The sequence below is a fragment of the Sturnira hondurensis genome, unplaced genomic scaffold (genome assembly GCF_014824575.4).
Source record: "Sturnira hondurensis isolate 20B ecotype Veracruz unplaced genomic scaffold, ASM1482457v3 Scaffold0020787, whole genome shotgun sequence".
In the NCBI taxonomy this organism is placed as follows: domain Eukaryota; kingdom Metazoa; phylum Chordata; class Mammalia; order Chiroptera; family Phyllostomidae; genus Sturnira; species Sturnira hondurensis.
This window is the reverse complement of record NW_028093418.1, coordinates 5139874-5160460: the sequence shown is the minus strand read 5'-3', so window position 1 is coordinate 5160460 and position 20587 is coordinate 5139874. Positions and strand designations below refer to the sequence as shown.

Here is a 20587-nt window from a genome sequence, read left to right as displayed (position 1 = left end):
TTACCAGTGCTTTGAACTGCGCATCTAATAGGTTGGCTATCTCTTGGTTGCTTAATTGTATTATTTCTGGAGCTTTGATCTGTTCTTTTTTTTTCTGTCTTGTCAGTCCTGTTAAGTATGAGGGGTGGAGCCTTAGGTGTTCACCAGGATGGGGCAACCCAGTCTCTGAATTGTGAGGCCCTATGTTGGGGTGGGGTCCGAGAGGGAATAATGGTATTTGTACTACTCTTTGTTGGACTTCAGTCCCTTCCGCCTCTTCCCCCAAGCAAACTGGGCCTTTCTGGTGCTGATTCCCATGTGGGTGTGCTTGTGTATGTTGTAGGACCCTGTGAGTCTCTCCAACGGACTCTCCTGTGAGGCTGGGAGTCTCTCCCTACACCTCAACCCTCACAGGTATTTTCAGTCAGTGTTTTGAGACTTTATTTCCCAGTGCTAGGACCCTGGGTTATGCGGACTGTCTCGCTCCCCAGTTATCTGCACACGACTGTAGGACCACTGTCTGGTCAGCCAGCAGCCTTGTGAGCGCAGTGGCCTGCTTCTCAATTGCCACCTCCCTGGGTCTTCCTGTTGCCACCCCATGCCCAGGGTCCGCCTGCTGGGTCCTGCATGTGGGATGTCACCACTTCCTGTGCCACCTGACTTTGCCCCACCTCCTGACTCTGCCCCACCTCCTGACTCTGCCCCGCTTACTGACTCTGCCCCACCTGCCGGTCTGGATGAATGTGTCTATTTCAGCTCATTGGCTGTCTGACTTCCATACAGTTCAATTTTCTTACATACAGTTCTGGTTGTTACTTTGTTTCTAAATTTTTGTTGTCCTTATTTCGGTTGTGCCAGGAGGCACAGTGTGTTACCTGCACCTCCATCTTGGCCGGAAGTCCCCAATGCAAAATTTTTTTAGCCCCAGGTTTATCAATCCCAATAAATGGGATAAAAAAATGAGCAGGGCCTTTACTATGTATGCTTATTTTCTAATTGTGGAGACTTGTTAATCAAAGATTCTTATAAAGCCTTGGCTGGTGTGGCTCAGTGGATTGAGTGCTGGCCTGCGAACCAAAGGGGCGCCCATTCGATTCCCCGTCAGGGCACATGCCTGGGTTGTGGGCCAGGTTCCCAGTGAGGGACATGCAAGAGGCAACTACACATTGATGTTTCTCTCCCTCTCTTTCTCCCTCCCATTTCCTCTCTAAAAGTAAATAAATGAAATCTTAAAAAAAAATCTTATAAATACATAATTCAGATTGTTAACTATATTTCCCATTTATTGAGCAATAACTATTTGTCAGGCACGGTATAGAGGATTTTAAATAGACATTTTTTCTTTTGGGGAGAGGGGCTACCAAGTACTTTATGTGAAGGAAGAGTACAAATGAATATAAGTCGGTGATTTGGTGCAAGTTATAGAAAAGGTAAAGAAAACCCCAACATGCATGCACTACCTTGGTGATCAGGGAAGTCACCTCCATGGCAATGGGAAGCCAGACTGAGGTTTAGTTAGCTCTCATCATTGTCTCCCATAGTAAGTCTTGATGAAGTGACAAAAATGAGGGTAATTCTGTCAGTGGTCAGTTTGTGCAATTCTAATCACTGATTCACAGTGTTTTCCAAGTGTAATGCACATTCTGTTGCATTCAGCCTATCCTCCCAGTGGTCAGGTCTGGTTTCTTGACATCCTGAAGGAAGACTTGGCCACCTTATTGGCTCTGCAGCTTAATCAGTTTCTCAGCGTGTTCTCTCTCATGAGATTATTGAAGAAAATATTTGGCAAAGTTCTTTAAAGCCACATGGTCAAAGTAGTAAGATATGGACAAGTAGATGTTGGAAGCATGAGCTCTAGGTTGATCTTGGGGTTGATAGCTGGGGTTGATGCCTTCAAGTCCTGGTGGTAGTTCTGGCATACCTGTGATGTGGATGTCGGTTATGATGGCTAGAGGCTGAGGAGAGGTGGCTATGCAGTGCTGGAGTGGTGGTGGTGGGGCCTTGGGGCGGCTATGGGCACTGGGAAGAGGTGGCAGAAGGCTGGATTTGAGTGGCTGGGATGGGGGTTGAGCATTAGTTCTGTCCAAGCACTGACTGTTGAAGGAGAAAATCAAGGTCACTCTCTGCAAAGGCTTAGACATTTTCTCCCTTCCCCAATCCTCTCCTGCGTTCCATCCTTTTGAAATACATTATTACTATTTTAATTTTATAGGTAATCTCTTTGGCCATCATTTCTCTTGGTCAATTATGTTAGAAAGTGGTAAAGTATTGGAGATTGTATTCAAATCTACATTTACTGACTTTCAAGCTTTTGTTCTTAACCTGTGTATGATAGGGTAATGTCTCCCCATCTGGAATTTTGGAAATATATTATGGAGGAGAAGAGGAATTGGAACATGACGTAAGGACAGAAGCCACTAAAAAGGCCCTATAACAGAAAATTTAGATTCAACCATGTAGTTTTTTCATCATGCTAGTTGGAGTGTGTGACAGTGTCAGCTTTGATTTTCAGTGCTCTTAACGGTAGGTGTGAAAACCAGCTGCCTAGTTTGACTTTCAGGTATGATATTTAACTGCTGTTGTTAATTCCAAGGCTCAGTCCTTCTGTTATTTTACTTTCTGTTTCTGCGAGGAGTGCTTCTGCCTTGTCAATATTTCTTGTAGAGCATAAGATTTGACCTCTTGTAATGAGCTATTGATGATACTTAACATTCCTCTGTGATTACTGGAATATTTTAGTGGCTAGGGACTTGATAGCTAGGGCTGTGGACCAACTGCATTTTCTTTAATTCAGGTCATAGTATAACTTGATATCAGACATAAAGCAAACAACCCATTGGATAGAAGTGATAAAATTCTGTTGTATAGATTAACTAGCTTTATTATTGTGCATTATGAATATATACTATAGTATTATGTACATATCTGGAATTTGATATCTGGAAGTGAAAATTGCATCTAGATTTCTAATTTGCAAAATTATATATAAAATATTGTATTGTTTTTATGTTTACCTTAACTCAAAAGATAATGTTCATAGGAAATGAAAATTTAGCACTGTGATGTCTTATCCTAAAAAATTAGACTTAATTATTCAGAATAGTTCTATATCTACTGTTGAAACTTTTTTACCTTGAATCTTTAAAAAATTTCTCACACTATCTTTTCAAATTAAATAACCCTAAAGTAGAATTGTGCTGATTCTATTTGGCAAAAGATAATTTATAGAAAATATTTTCCATCATAACATAATGTTCGCTTTGGTTACATGTATATGATTTTTAAATTATTATTGGGGACTGAAATTCTTGCAACCATAGAAATAAAGTCTATATCAAATGGATAAACCCTGTTTACTACCACTTGGGTCAAGAGATTAATGCTAAGCTGCAACCTGGTAAATAGGCCCTGATTGCGGATAGGTGGGTGATTGGATGGTACCAGGAATACATACTCTGCCGACACACTTCTGACCACCAACCCTTTCTGCTACTGCACGTGCACACATGGTCTCACGTTTATTTGGGGATTTGTTGTCCTCTTTTGTATTACAGTTAAACTTTAAAAACATTTTTTTCTGGAAAATCTTAAACATTCATACGAGAGAGAATAATATAATGAACCCCCTGCCCAGGGTACTTATCCAGCCTTAGCTGTTACTAACATTTTGCCGTTCTGGTTTCAGCTATACCCTACTCTTTTTGTTGCTACTAGAATATTTTAAAGCTACCCAGATTTTCTGTCATTCCATGTTTATATTTCTAAGAGGTAAAGGCTTTAAAGAGTGACCATGCCGTGGCTGGGTGGCTCAGTTGGTTGGAGTGTTGTCCCCTGCACCAAAAGGTTTTGGGGTTGATTATTGGTCAGGTCATATACATGGGTTCCACCCAGATTGAGGTGCAACACATCAATGTTTCTCATATCCGTGTTTCTCTCTCTCCCTCTTCTCCATCTCTCCTTCCTGTCTTCTCTCTCTCTTTTAAAAAAAATCAATAAACATATCTTCTGGTGAGGATTTTTTTAAAAACCCACAATACCATTATACCCAGCACAATTGGCAATAATTCTTATGAAAAAGATTTTGTTTGTTTGTTTATTCATTTATTCATTTATATATTTAATAGGAAGGGGGAAGAAAGAGAGGAAGAGAAACATTGATGTGGGAGAGAAACATTAATCATTTGTCTATCGTACTCGCCCCGGCCAGAGACTGAACCCATAACCCAGGCATGTGCCCTGACCAGGAATCAAACCAGTGACCATTTGCTTTGCTAGACAATGCCCAACTAACTAAGCCACACTGGTCAGGATGTAGTAATTCTTAATATTACTTAATACACAGTCCTTATACATTTTTTAAAATCAGTATTTAAATAACCGTATGATTACCAACTTTTAGATCTCTCAGTCTACAATAGTCTCCTTATAGTTATTGGCTGTATGTATCCTTATGGTGTCCTGACATGTTTTTCTGTTTCCTGTGTTCTTTGGACGCTGGTAGTTACATCATACTACCCCCACCTTCCCCACTTCAGCTGTTTATCACTTATCTATTTTATCATATCAGGGGGCACATAATCAGGTGGCCTTACTTTGTATATTTGCTGCACTTCAATACGTCACACTCATTTTTTGTTCTTACTGTTGCACAAGTTGCCTCATCTTTGACCAGCAATCCTTTTCAAATTGGCTTCAATGTCCTTTTGCATAATCCTGGTAGTACTTAATAACTTCCTTGGCCCTAGCTCATTTATATACCTCCTGCCTTACCCCTGAAATCAAATGTTTCTTCTTTGAGCCTTTTCTCTTTTTTAGTGAAAATGGTATTTAGACACCACAATCTAGACACTAGTCATGCTGCCCACACCTGCTGGGTCATCAATGCTCAGGCCTTTTTATTGAACAGTTAGGATATTTGTATTTTTTAGTAAATAAAAACTTTTCATTTCACACTGATCTTTCCAATTCTTATTTAAGAGGTTTTATTTATTAAAGAACTTTTATACTACCTTGACTAGTTTGGGTCAGGTGGTTGGAGTGTTGTTCTGTAGCTGAAGGATTGTGGGTTTGATTCCTGGGCAAGGCACATACCTAGGTTGTGAGTTCAATCCCTGGTCCAGGTGCATACAGAAGGCAAGCAATCAGTGCTTCTCTCTCTCATCGATGTTTTTCTTTCTCCCTTCCTCTCTCCGAAAGCAATGAAAAATATCCTCAGGTGAGGATTAAAAAATAATAAAATGAAATAAAAAACTTTTATGTTGAAAATACTGGTTCCTAATGACATTAAGTAGAATGACTTCATTGCTTTGTCTGTTTATATGTCACAGTTCAGTAGTACTGATATTATTGTAACAGTAAGACTACTAAGTATAGTTTAAGATTTCTTTCTTTTTTTTTTACTCCTAAGGTGTATTCCAGTAAGGCATATGCGTTTGTGTTTATACCATCACCAGTTTAATAGTTCTTATTTTTGGAATTTATAGAAATCATTTTTTACTTATTTTTTTTAAAGAGACATCTTTTTTTTAAGATTTTATTTATTTATCTTTAGAGAGGAAGGGAAGTAGAGAAGGAGAGAAATATCAATGTATGGTTGCCTCTTGTGAGTCCCCTGCTGGGAACTGGCCTACAGCCCAGGCATGTGCCCTAACTGGGAATCGAACTGCGATCGTGTGGTTGGCAGGCCCGTGCTCAATCCATTGAGCTACACCAGCCAGGGCAGACATCTTTTTTTTTTCTTTCATTTTTTACTTTCTGATTTTAAAATTACAGCATTTTACATGATTCCAAAGTTACTGCAATAAAAGAATGTTCAAAGAGGTATAGCTTTCATCCCTGGTCTCCTCTCACCGTTTCCTTTGATATGTAATCATTATCTTTCATTTTGGTTGAGTCTTCCACTTTCCTTTTTGAAATTAAAAGCATACTAAACATACTGTTCTGTGTCTTGCTTCCTCCCCCCCCAAAATTATTGAGATCATTCCAAAGCAGAGATTTTCATCCTTACTTTGTACTGCTACATGCTATTACATTAAATGGATGGATGTACCAGGGTTGTAATTAGCCACTTTACTGATGAACATTTAGACCATTTCCAATGTTTTGCTACCATATGGATAACATTTGCATTTTGTTTTCCATGTATTAAGTGGTGAGGGGTGCTGTATTCAGTACATTGTAATTCACAATGGTCCTATGTTTTCATTGGCTTGGCATTTTAAGAATAATTGTTTGAGGGTTTGTTTGCTTTTTTAAAAAATGTGTACTTACTTGAAACCTTCTCTTCCACACCTCAGACATTAATTTGCTATATTTTTGGAAAATGCTTGAATTCTTCATAACTACCAGAAAAAAATGACGACTACTTTTTAAATAAATTTTTAAAAGATTTTAAATTTATTTTTAGAGAGGGGAAGGGAGGGAGAAAGAAAGGGAGAGAAATATCAGTGTGTGGTTGCCTCTTGTCTGCCCCTACTAGGACCCAGCTTACAATCCAGGCATGTGCAATGGGCACCCTTTTGGGTCACAAGCTGGCATTCAATCCACAAAGCCACACCAGCTAGGGCAAATGGTGACTATTTTTAGAATTGCATTTAAGCTTTTGTTCCTTTTTTTAAAAGATTTATTTATTTATTTATTTATTTATTTTTAGAGATGGGGGAAGGGAAGGAGAAAAAGGAGAGAACATCAGTGTGTGGTTGCCTCTCGCTCCCCATAGGGACCTGGCCCACAACCTAGGCATGTAGCCCAACCAGGAATCGAACCAGTGACCTTCTGGTTCTCAGCCAGTGCTCAATCCACTAAGCTTTTGTTCTTTACCAAAACTGAGTTTCATTTCCTTTTGTTGTATTTTGATTTTTGTTTGGTGGTAATTTGTTATGCTAGAAATTTCCTGATTTTCTGTATTCATTGTGCTACCAAAGAAAAACATGGCCCATGTATATTTTTATTATTTATACTTAAAACAAAAAAATGTGAAACATGAAACAATAAAATTGTTTTCAGAAGCATTTTTAATATTAACATCAGAGTAAGCAGGTACTTATGAAGGAAAGAGATCCTGAATTCTCTATCATCTTTGTGTTTAAAAAGAGAGACCTCGTCTTTCTTGTGTGTTTAGGTTTAATCATGTCACATGTTTTCATTTTGTTTTTATTTTGAAGGTGGATATTAAAGAGCTAATTTGCATGAAAGTTTATAGCCACATGAAGGGACTGACCACTATGTATTTTTATGCTTCTGTTTAATGTGGTTAAGCAAGAGTAGGACTGGAAGGCTGGCATTAAGTGCTGTCTGGTAAAATACAGGGTGGGTGCAACTTATTAAACATTTACTAGGTGATCTTACATACCCTGCAGTCTGTCTGTAATAAGCCATCTCTCAGACTCTTGGGAGCTGATATTCTATACTGCTTTCAGTGTAGTATGTATCTCATAGAAGAATCTAGTCCTAAATTGGAAAAAAAACTAGTTAATTTTTTTTTTAACATCCAGTTTAGGAGTTTTCTCTCTCATATGGACATGATCATCAGGACTCCAGTGTAAACACTTCTGTTACTTTTTATTTCACTTTACAGCCTCTTCTGTTGCTAGGCAAGTAACATTTACTAGTACATGGAATCAGATATGTTTTCCTGAAACTTTTTACCCTTTGCTCCCAGATCTGTGTACTAACTAGTAAATATTTGATGTAAAGAGCAAGGGCTGTCCAGTCAAATGGCCTGTGGATACTTGGCTCTGTTGCTTCACTAGCTATATAACTATCTGTTTCTTCATTTATAAAATGGGAATACAAATAGTATACCTTTCATAGATTTGAGAGTCAAATCAGCTCAACTTTGTAGAGCATTTAACCAAGTACCTTAAAAATGGAAAACAGTCTGTTGACTGCTTATAATTGTGATGGTGGGCTAGTAAAAGGGGGTTATAAGACAGTAGTATAATGTGATCAGGTCACTGAGAACTTACCCTCAGTTCTTTGTGTTGTGATTCATTGGCTAATACTGAAAGTGAATTTCAGTACTTACACATTTCTGCTTTTTGAAAATTATTTGGTATAACGGGTGTCGCCTCTCCCAAATTTTGCTAACAGTGAAAATAAAATAGATAATTTAAGAGATTTAATTCAAAATAATGAATACAAAAAAATAATAAATACAAGCAGTGAAACTCACTTGCATATAACAGGCCCTAAAATGTTCAAATGGGGTGGGTCATCATATAGCTCAATTCATGGATTTTGGAAAAAGCAGAATACTTTAACAGGAGAACATAATTCACTATATGCAGTGTTTGTGCAAACTAATTTAGAAGACAAATTTAGGAATTAAATTTCCTAATTTCAGGTAGACAGATTTCAGGTATACATACAGTTAATACTTGTGATGATATTCTTACCTTTCCTCACTTACTGTAGAACTCTACAATGATACATTTGAGATTAGCTGTGTTTGTTTATAAAGTGATTTCTTATATAAAGAAAATAAGTTCTTAACTCACCACATTAAAATAAAGCTCCAACTATTTGGGGGTATAAGTGTAGTTGATTTGTATGACATTGTGGGAAAGCTAAACTTGGTTCTGTTGTTAAGGAAGTTCTTTAATTCAAAATGTTATGAGAATTATGCTAGGAATGAGAATGATAAGCCCAGGGGAGATTATACAATAAGGGCAAGATGGTGTCTTTATCTCTTTGTAACTTAAACTCAAATTGGGAAGGCAAGAATAATAAATGCAACTCAAGGCTATATGTGATTGTCATTCTGCAAAGTATATGGTGTAGGAGTTGAGTTTAGTAGTAGTGTCTAGAATGGTAAGGAAAGGGATAGGAAAAGGCAGTACAGTTCAGAGCTCATAGTAATCATTCATAATTGTCAAATGAATAAAAACAAGATGGAAATGGCTGAGAGGATTAAGATGGGCGTGGTGATATTTGTGTGCAAGCTGGGAGAGAGGGAGGAAGATGGTAGAATGAAGAGCAGTATGAAAAATTATTTGAAGTAGAGGCTGATTTATGTTTGAACTTAGAGATCTTTGAAATTTCTCCTGGTGAATAGTGTAAAGCAAGCTTAGTTAGATAGGGAGGTGGGAATGATGTGAGTCAAATATTTATGAAGTACTTTCTGTGTTCCAAATAGTGCTTTTGGTACTCAAATGCAGCTGTGAACGAGGTAACCCAGAATCCCTTCCCTAAAGGAGTTTGTGTTGTAGTGGTAGGAAACAGGCACTACATTAAAGCAGAGAAAAAACCTCATACTGATAAATGCTAGCAATAAAATAAGATGCTAGAAGAGTAATGGGGGAACACCAGAGGAGGTAACATTCACGTTATCATCTTATTTTTAAGGGGCAGTCTGTGAAACATCTATGAGAAGTAGTACTGTATTCTAAGAAGGAACCTTTAGATGAAAAGGGCAGAAATTAGCTTGGATTGTCTGAGGTTCAGAAAGAAAGCGAGTTCCATCCCTAGTCTGGATGCATACAAGAGGCAACCAATTGATGTTCCTCTCTCTAAAATCAATAAATATACCCTCAGGTGAGGATTAAAAAGCAATATAAAAAAAAGGAAGGAAAGCTGTTATGTTGGTAGAACAATAGCTGAAGCTACATCCATATGCATTGATGTGTAATGATAACCAAGGCTTTAAGTGGAGAGCAAAGAAGGTGCAGAAAGTTTCCGCTTGTGTGTTTTCTCCTAGAAAGAGATGTATATGCTCTCATATGCACACAATTTTTGGAAGGATGTATAAAGCTTAACAGTAGTTGCCACTGGGGAGAGAGAGCTAGTTTTAGTTGTATATCTCTTGGTATCATAAAAAATTTCCCCTGGCCCTGGCTGGTGTAGCTCAGTGGATTGAGCACGGGCCTGCCAACCACACGATCGTGGTTCGATTCCCAGTCAGGGCACATGCCTGGGTTGCAGGCCAGTTCCCAGTGGGGGACACATGAAAGGCAACCACACATTGATATTTCTCTCCCTCTCTCCTTCCCTTCCCCTCTCTCTGAAAATAAATAAATAAAATATTTTAAAAAATTTTCCCCTGGATGCATATATTTTTCAAATAAATAAATTTAAAATGTTAAAATTAAATGAGCTGAAATCCATCGTTCTGTATTGCTGTTGGTTACAGGTCCAGGTTTTTGGAATTGTGCAAAATAAGATTATTTTATCTTCTGAGTTTTCTGATATTTTGAAATAAATCACTATGGTCCTATGTAGGTCATCTTTTTTCTAGAGTAACTAAAATACTTCTAGTTAACTGTAACCATTTCTTGTGCACCATGATATCCAGAATAGCTTTTCTTACTATCCAACCTGTTTATAACGATTTATGAATATCCTTCATGTGGCTGAGTCTCTTATACCAGGACTTCCTTCGGAAACTTTACTTCTTGTGTGCTAGCCCAAGAGGTTGGTTGTTTTACATTGATAATCATGTCATTCTTTGGTTCTTTGACCTTGCTAAGACTAAAACTCTTTTAAGTCTTTTTCCACATGCACTCTATCACCTAGTAATGATTGTCTTTCTGTTGACATGGCTTAATCAACATTCTTTAAATACAGTTCTTCAGCAAGTTGCAGGTCTGCACACTCTACATTTTGACAGTCACCTTACTGCAATATTCCTCTGATTTTTCTTCCGTAATTTGTTTTCAAAAGAAGAAATAAGGCCTTTCAAGTGTGATGTCATGCTAGAGAGTTAAGTGCCTATTTTTGCATGCCTCCTTGGTTTTCATGGCAGGGCACAGGGGGAGCCCAGTGCTTACAGCCCTGGCTTCCCTACCTTGTTCTTTGCTGTCAACATTGTATTATTATTTTTTATAATGTATTTTATTGATTATGCCATTACAGTTGTCCCCTTTCATTCCCCTCCACCCTGCACATCCCCTCCCACCCACATTCCCCTTTAGTTCATGTCCATGTGTTGTAAGTTCTTCGGCTTCTACATTTCCCACACAACTCTTGCCCTCCTCATCTATTTTCTCCCCACCACCTATGCATCTTGTTCTCTGTACCTTCTCCCCCTCCCTCTCCCTCCCACTCTCCTGTTGCTAACCCTCCATGTGATCTCCATTTCTATGTTTCCCCTCCTGATCTAGCTGTCCTCTTGGTTTGCTTTTGTTTTAGGTGTGGTTGTTAATAACTGTGAGTTTGCTGTCCCTTCACTGTTCATCTTTTTTATTGTCTTTTTCTTAGTTAAGTCCCTTTAACATATAATAAGGGCTTGGTGATGATGAACTCCTTGAACTTGACCTTATCCGAGAAGCACTTTATCTGCCCTTCCATTCTAAATGAAAGCTTTGCTGGATAGAGCAATCTTGGATATAGGTCTTTGGATTTCATGACTTGGAATACTTCTTTCCAGCCCCTTCTTGCCTGGAAGGTCTCTTTTGAGAAATCTGTTGACAGCCTGACAGGCATTCCTTTGTAGGTGACTGTCCCCTTATCTCATGCTGCTTCTAGGATTCTCTGCTTCATTTTAATCTTGGCTAATGTAATGATGATGTGCCTTGGTATGTTCCTTCTTGGGTCCAACTTCTTTGGGACTCTCTGAGCTTCCTGGACTTCCTGGAAGTCTATGTCCTTTGCCAGACTGGGGAAGTTCTCCTTTATTATTTGTTCAAATAAGTTTTCCACTTGTTGCTCTTCCTCTTCCCCTCCTGGTACACCTGTAGTTTGGATGTTGGAACATTTAAAGATGTCCGGGAGGTTCCTAAGCCTCTCCTTATTTTTTTGAATTCTTGTTTCTTCATTCTTTTCTGTTTGGTTGTTTGACATACATTGTATTATTTACTAAAGCAAGTCTTTTGTTAAAAACACTTGTGGCTGCTTCTTGCTATTAATTGTAGATTCGTAATTTCATTAATTTCTTCAAAAAGGTCTCATCTTCTTATTGCTGTGGCAGTCTACTCGCACACTTAGATATTGTCATCTCCTGGGATTGTACCACAACTGTAAAATATTGGCCATATTGTAATATCTGGCCATACTTTTTAATTCTTTTACCTTACTCTTCTACTTTTCTTTTTGGTTTCCATCAAATCTACTCTTTGTAGACGCTGGTATCTTGTCCCTACTGGTCCTTCAGTTTATCAGCATCCTTCAGATTTCACTTTTTTATCTATTGTCTATGGGTCTCTAGGTCAGTTACTTCAACGTTCTTGGGAATTCCTTCAATTTTCTCAACCCCTTGCCTTCTATCCTTCTTGTCCCACCCAACTTGCTGGAGTGACTCATTGGTTGTTTCCTCTAGTTTCTTCTAGACAGCTTAATGCTGCCCGCAGAAGTAGAGTAAGCGCTGATGAGCTTGATTATAAATTAGTGATGTCCAACATTGGGCAGCAACATTGAGGATTTAGAGTTCACTTTCATTTGTTTCCCATCCTTGAATTTTCTTTAGGTCTTTTACCCTGTCTCTTCCCCCAGCTTTCAACTAATTATGTCAGAGAGAAATAGAGGCCAAAAGAGACATGGTTGTTTTATTTTGAAAATTAACTATGCCTTCAATAATTTATATCCCTTTTTCTGAAGGTCATTCCCTCAGTCTGTTGTGATTCCATACTTTTTCTGTGATAACACCTTATTTGCTCACCTGCTCTGTTTATGATGAAGGAGGATGCAAGATATAGAATGGCTTGCATGCTGTGATTACTATACCTAAAAAGGAGAGATTTCTACTTAAGTCCTCCAGACACAAGTACACAGAAGTAGTGTTAGAACAGTATAGACTGAGGATTTAATAGCAATTGTCTCTGAATGGGTTGAATTATAAACTTTTTTTGTTTGTACTTTGTTTTTTTTTTCTATTAACAAGAAATGCTCTTATGAAAATCTGATATTTTCTCCACATTTTCTGTATGTGCTTATATCCTTTTTATGATAAACATTTTATTTCATTATCAAGTTGTGGGATATGTTTTGCCATCTCTGTCTAGCAGTTCTCTGATTTCTGAAATGGGCCTTTTTCTCCCCCTGTCCCCTCCCCCTCACCAATACCATATTTATAATGTTTCTTCATTATAAAAACTTTATGTGTTCTTCAGCCTTTTGACCATGTATTGACTTTCATCACAGTTTGTCAGGATTTTCTTTTCATTTGCTTGTTTAGAGTAGAATGACTGAGGCTTAGGAAAGGGCTCCGTCACCTCGGTATTTTTAGCACTTCCTATGTGGAGATACCATGCAGATGAGCACAAATGCTCGTAAAGGTCCACGGAAAGAGGAGTACAGATGGGAATGGCACTCCAAGTGCTTGGACATCTCCAGGCGACTTTCTGTTCTTGGAAAAAATTGCACACGGTACTAATTTATATCAAATCTAGTGTGCAATGTGTTGTAAGACACAAGTGTTTCATCTAGGCACTACTTTAGCTCTCATCCCTGTATTGTCAGCTTCTTTCCTTATTTTACTTGGTTTTGTATGGCTGCTACACATACTAGTGAATTGATTGAATTATGGTGGCAACAGGCCTACATTTGGGGAAGGGGTTTTTATACATTTCTTTTAAGGAGCGTTTAAAACAGATTATATTGTACTCCAGTCTTGCAATATAGCCTATAGAGTTACTTCCTTGAAATATAAACCTGTGTGTCATAGTCTAAAGTCCTTTTGTAGCTTCCCTGTCCCCCTTATGTTTAGATGCACTTGTGCATACCAGACTTTTTGGCTTTGGATTCCTCAGAGTCATTGCAGCTACTTTGTTAGAACATAACTAGGAGCTCGAGAGAAGTACACTGTGATGTGGAGCAGAATATATATACCTCGCACTCATCAAAGACATTGTTGAATGTATACCAGAAAAGATTGATAACCCCTAATCTATAAGATAAAACATGTTTCTCTTCAGGAGAAACATGGCCTCTGGATCTATCCACTGCTTCCTATTTCATCTGTTGGCTTTGTTCTGCCTTACACTTTATACTTAGGTGATGTTGAATTGTTCCTAGTTTCCTTGCACATACAGTTTTGTGTTTTAATCTCTGTGCCTTTGCCAAAGTCTTCCTACAGGTATATCTTTCAAAAACTACTGGGTTTGCCGTGTATAATGCATTCCTGTGTCTACTGCACACTCACATTTTTGTGTGCATTGTGCATGGGATGATTCTGCCTACGGTGTATAATCATGAGACATGGTAAAATACGGTGCTTTTCTTTTAGGGAGGATTCTTTGTATTCCTTCCCTTCCACTAAACTGAGTTACTTATCTTACTCTTTGCTGTTATGCTGTATATATTTCTATCCTTGTATTTACTCCATTATGTTAGAGTTACTTTTATAACAAAATTATATTTTGGATATATAACTAAGCTTTTTAAGGGCTGTGGACTCAGTTTTATTTTCTTTTTATCTTCAGCACCTGGCATAGTACATGGTACTACCTTCAGGAAATATTTGCTATACTAAATGTACCTGAGCATGTGAAGGAATGGACAGTCCATGTAGAATATACCTGTAGTTTGTAGGTATTCTAAGTTTAGAAAAAAAACAACTTTCTTTTCAACTTATGATTTTTTTAATTTCTTTGCATGCTCTCTTGGCTGGATGGTAATAGAGAAGAAGAAAATGAGGTAAGTATTATTTAACTATTTATTCAGTGATTATGGGGTTGAAAATATTTAAAATTTTGCTGTCATTTGGAATGTGATAGGAAGTAATAGTTTTTGTTTAATTTTGGTTTTGGACCTACAGTAACTTATTCCAGAGTGGGATATTAGATACATCAAGAAAATGTTTGTTTAAAGTTTGCTGCTTCTAGAGCTTAAGGCAAGGTAAAGGAAGCTGGCAACTTTGGAGACAGTTTCTTTTCTGTTTTTACGTATTGAGCTTCAGTGTAAGATTTAATTTGAAAAGTGGATTCTGTTTCTTACAAGTATTTGAATACCACTGCTCTGTATGATAATTCATGTGAAGATATTTACTTTCCCACATGAATGGTTACTGTATAATTTTGAAAATTGATTTTAGATTTTACCATGTTGGGGGGAAAACTGTTCTTTTAAATAGTGAGAGTTGGTTAAATAACATCAATTAGAAGAATGTTTCAGATGGCAAGTGTACCGTCTCTAATTCAGGCTTGAGTTTATTGTAGACTTTTCCGAAGTTCTGGTCTACACTCGAGCACAGGGGTGTCAAACTCATGTTCACCGGGGGCCACATCAGCCTTGTGGTTGCCTTCAAAGGGCTGAGTGTAATGTTAGGACTGTATACATGTAACTACTCCTTAACCAGGGGCAAGGAGCTTAGTGCTTCCACTGGGAAGAAACAAGGTGCGGGGCCGGGTAATACAACGTGGAGGGCCTTGTGTTTGCCACCTGTGCCTTAGGTTACGCATTTTACTTCTAAAGCCCACCATTTCCTTTGGTGTTTTGGCAAATAATAGAGGAAGATGTCGTCTTCTTAGATTATACTTTGTAGCTGTCTCTTGTACACTAGGATCAGACTATAAATCAGCATGGTCTGGGTGTGTGGGGCCTGGGCAGAGACGGTGGTGTGCCAGGGCAGAGTAATTTCCCAGAAGTCAGAAAGGCCTCATTTGGTTAACCTCATCTGTCAAATGAGGGAGATGGGAGGCTTTGGTTATGGAAACTCTGACGGGTACTTAGGGGTTTATTCTCCAAATATTGGAATATGTTTGAAAATTTTCATAATAAACAGTTATTAAAAGTGTTTATGTACTTATTGAAATTTATATTGTTTGTCATTTAAAAAGGACTTTCATTTCCCTGACATTTTAAACTATGATACTAGTCATTTGAAAGTAACTTTACTATAGCAGTAACTGCTTCCTTTGTTCATTTATAGGCAAAGATTGAAAATGTGCAGAAAACAAGTTTCATCAAAGGACCAGTGTTCAAAGGTGTTGCTTCTAGTCGATTTTTGCCCAAAGGCACCAAGACAAAAGTTAATTTGGAGGAACAGGGACGACAGAAGGTGTCATTCAGCTTCAGCCTTACAAAGAAAACTTTGCAGAACAGGTTTCTGACTGCACTTGGCAATGACAAACAAAATGATACTCCAAACTCTGCAGCTGTCCCTCTTCAAGTAGACTTGACTCCTAAAATTAAAATGGACATTGGAGATACCTTATCTACTGCAGAAGAATCTTCCCCACCAAAATCAAGGGTAGAATTGGGCAAAATTCATTTTAAGAAACATCTACTTCATGTAACATCCAGGCCCCTGCTAGCCACATCCACAGCATTGGCATTGCCTCCCCCCATAGTACCAGCAGTCTTAGCAGAATCCACAACTGTAGACTCGCCACCCTCATCGCCACCTCCTCCACCACCTCCACCACCCCAAGCCACAGTACCCTCACCACCAACACCAATAACAGAGCCAGTGGCCTTGCCACGCACACAAATTACAGTTCTGATGACAGCCCCAGTAGATGTAGCGGTTAGAGCCTTGAAGGAACCACCAGTTATAATTGTACCAGAAACTTCAGAAGTGGACACTAAACAGGACTTTGTATCTATCAGTTCAGAAGAACACGTAGCTCAAAATTTGAATGAGCAAGCAGATGTTTCCTCACAAAAAGAAGATTCCCATATTGGGAAGGAAGAAGAAATTCCAGATAGTTCTAAGAATAGTCTGGGCTCTAAAAAAACAGGTTCTAAGAAGAAATCCTCACAATCTGAAGGCACCTTTCTTGGTTCAGAATCTGATGAAGATTCTATACGGACTTCATCAAGTCAGAGATCACATGATTTAAAATTTTCAGCAAGCATTGAAAAAGAAAGAGATTCAAAAAAGAACTTTGCACCTTTAAAAAGTGAAGATTTAGGGAAATCTTCACGATCTAAAACAGAAAGGGATGATAAATATTTTAGCTACTCGAAACTTGAAAGAGATACTCGTTACATATCCTCTCGATGTAGATCAGAGAGAGAGCGAAAACGAAGCAGATCTCGTTCTAGATCTGACAGAGGCTCTAGAACTAGCTTATCTTATTCCCGGTCAGAACGATCCCATTATTATGACTCTGATCGTCGATACCATAGGAGTTCACCGTATCGAGAGAGGATACGCTATTCTCGGCCCTATACAGATAACAGGGCACGAGAGAGTTCTGACTCAGAAGACGAATATAAGAAGACATACTCAAGGCGTACCTCATCTCATTCCTCCTCTTACAGAGATCTAAGGACATCATCATCTTATTCTAAATCTGACCGAGACTGCAAAATTGAGTCCTCTTACTTAGAGATAGAGAAAAGAGGAAAGTATTCTTCAAAACTAGAAAGAGAATCCAAAAGGACTTCAGAAAATGAAGCAATGAAAAGAAATTGTTCCCCCCCTAATGAACTAGGATTCCGAAGGGGATCATCATATTCCAAGCATGAAAGCAGTGCTCGTTATAAATCTGCTTCTTCCAAATCTATACCCAAGTCTGATAAATTTAAAAATTCTTTCTGTTGTGCAGAATTAACTGAGGAAGTCAAACAGTCTCATTCTTTTAGTTTACAGACTCCTTATTCAAAAGGTAGTGAAGTAAGAATGACTAGTAAAATTCCTGAAAGAGAAAAAAAGACTGGGTCTCCATCTCTATCAAATCGATTAAATGATTCGCCTACTTTTAAAAAGCTAGAAGAATCACCTATTTTTAAGTCTGAATTTATAGGACATGATGGCCGTGATAGTATTAAGGAATTAGATTCTTTATCTAAAGTGAAAAATGATCAATTAAGAAGTTATTGTCCCATAGAATTAAATATAAATGGATCTCCTGGGGTAGAATCTGATGTGGTAACATTTTGCACTTCTAAAACTGACACTGTCTTGATGTCTTCTGATGATAGTGTGACTGGATCAGAGGTGTCCCCTTTGGTCAAAGCATGTAAGCTTTCATCAAATGGATTTCAGAATGTTGACAGATGTAAAGAAAAAGACTTGGATGATACTTGCATGCGGTGTAGTAAGCCAGAAAGCCCATTTAGAGAAACAGATCCTCCAGTGTCACCACGCCAAGATAAACTCATGTCTTTTCCAGTTATGACTATAGATTACTCTAAAACAGTAGTTAAAGAACCAGTTGATATGAGTGTGTCTAGCTGTAAAACCAAAGATTTGGACGTATACTGTACTTCAAATGACAGCAACCCTTCTTTGTGTCATTCCTCAGCTGAAGATACTGAGCCTTCAGTTACAAAGATTTCTTCAAATAGCTTTATGAATGTACATTTGAAATCAAAAACAGTTATATGTGATAATAGAAATCTGACAGATCAGCACTCAAAATTTGCATGTGAAGAATATAAGAGTGTTGGTAGCACTAGTTCAGCTTCTGTTAATCATCTTGATGGTTTATGTCCACCTATAGGGAGTTCAGGCATTGCTTCATCTCTTCAAAATCTTCCACCAGGAATAAAAGTGGACAATTTAGCTCTCTTGCAGTGTGGAGGGAACACATTTCCAGTTTTGGATGCTGTACCGAGGAGTAAAAGCACAGAGTACTTTAAGCATGAGGAGAAAGAAATAGAAGTGGGTAGTGGCCTTCCTGATTCAGGACGGGGGTTTGCTTCTTGGGGAGACAGGCATAATAATGGGTTATCTGGGAAATGTGTGCATGAGGCTCAAGAGGAAGGGAATTCTATATTGCCTGATAAAAGAGGCAGACCAGAAATCTCTTTAGATGAAGAAGGTGGAAGAGGACACGAACATACTTCTGATGATTCAGAAGTTGTATTTTCTTCTTGCGATTTGAATTTAACCGTGGAAGACAGTGACTGTGTGACATACACCTTAAAATGTGACAGTAGTGGCCATGCTTCAGAGATCGTGTCTACTGTTCATGAAGACTATTCTGGTTCCTCTGAAAGTTCAAGTGATGAAAGCGATTCAGAAGATACAGAATCTGATGATAGCAGTATTCCAAGAAACCGTCTTCAGTCTGTTGTGGTTGTGCCAAAGAATTCTACTTTACCCATGGAAGAAACAAGTCCTTGTTCTTCCCGGAGCAGTCAGAGTTACAGACACTATTCTGACCACTGGGAAGATGAGAGATTTGAGTCCAGGAGACATTCATATGAGGAAAAATTTGAGAGTATGGCAAGTAAAGCCTGTCCTCAAACTGAGAAGTTCTTCCTTCATAAAGGAACAGAAAAAAATATAGAAATTTGTTTTACCCAGACTAGCAGAAAACAAATAGATAACCACCTGACTGAAATTGCTCATTCCCAGAATGATGGGGTTGATAGTACAAGTCATACTGATGTGAAATCTGACCCTCTAGGTCGTCTGAATTTTGAGGAAACACTGAAAGCCAAAATAGCATTTAGGCAAGAAGAGCTGCCAGTTTATTCTTCTGATGATTTTGAAGATATCCCAAATAAGTGTCGGCAACAGACCACTTTCCCTAATAGGCCAGATAGTAGACTGGGGAGAACAGAGTTGAATTTTTCTTCCTCTTGTGAGATCTCCCGAGTGGATAGTTTCCACTCATCAGAAGAGCTCAGAAACATAGGGTGGGACTTCTCACAACAAGAAAAGCCCACTACCACATATCAGCAACCTGATAGCAGCTATGGAGCCTGTGGTGGACACAAGTATCAGCAAAGTGCAGAACAGTATGGTGGGACACGTAATTACTGGCAAGGCAATGGCTACTGGGATCCAAGATCAGCGGGTAGACCTCCAGGATCTGGGGTTGTGTATGATCGAATTCAAGGTCAAGTACCAGATTCCTTAACAGACGATCGTGAAGAAGAAGAGAATTGGGATCAACGAGGAGAATCTCAGTTTTCAAGCCAGTCTAGTAAATTTTTTCTGTCCCTTCAGAAGGACAAGGGATCAGTGCAAGCACCTGAAATAAGCAGCAATTCCATTAAGGACTCATTAGGTGTGAATGAAAAGAAAGATCTTTCAAAAAACTTAGAAAAAAATGATATGAAAGATAGAGGGCCTCCTAAAAAAAGGAGGCAGGAATTGGAGAGCGATACTGAAAGTGATGGTGAGCTTCAGGAAAGAAAGAAAGTTAGAATGGAGGTACAGCAGTGTGAGACTGCAGTGTCCCCAGGATCAGCACTGGTTGGGCCTTCCTGTGTTATGGAGGACTTCAGGGACCCACAAAGATGGAAGGAATGTGCCAAGCAAGGGAAGATGCCCTGTTACTTTGATCTGATTGAAGAAAATGTTTATTTAACAGAGAGGTAAGTGTAATTAATAATCTGACAAATTTTAATCTTTCAAATTAAAAAATACTTAATTAAAAAAATGACTGCTTAGCAGAGATAGACATTTTATTTTTGTTTTATTTTTTAAAGATTTTATTTATTTGTTTTTAAAGAGGTAAAGGGAGAGAGAAAAAGGGAGAGAAACATCAATGTGTGGTGGCCTCTCTCTCACACACCCCGTACTGCGGATCTGGCCTGCAGCCCGGGCATGTGCCCTGATTGGGAATTGAACCAGCTGGCCCTATGGTTTGCAGGCCAGCACTCAGTCCATTGAGCCACACCAGCCAGGGCTAATTTATAAAAAAAAATATTTTATTTATTTTAGAGACAAGGAAAGGGAGGAAGAAAGACACAGAGAAACATCGATTTTTAAGAGAAACATTGATTGGTTGCCTCTCGCACTTTCCACACATGGGGACCAGGCCAACAGTCC

The 20587-nt window shown here is 38.5% G+C and overlaps 1 protein-coding gene across 1 annotated transcript in view; it reads left to right on the top strand.

Annotated features, from left to right (window-relative positions):
• The window catches only part of SETD2 (SET domain containing 2, histone lysine methyltransferase), a 105946-nt gene that overhangs the window by 17189 nt on the left and 68170 nt on the right, over window positions 1–20587 (top strand). Inside the window, exons 2-3 of the mRNA XM_037030564.1 lie at window positions 14532–14547; window positions 15782–20130. Coding sequence (XP_036886459.1) covers window positions 14532–14547; window positions 15782–20130 — 4365 coding nt within the window. The remainder of the gene's footprint in view (window positions 1–14531; window positions 14548–15781; window positions 20131–20587) is intronic.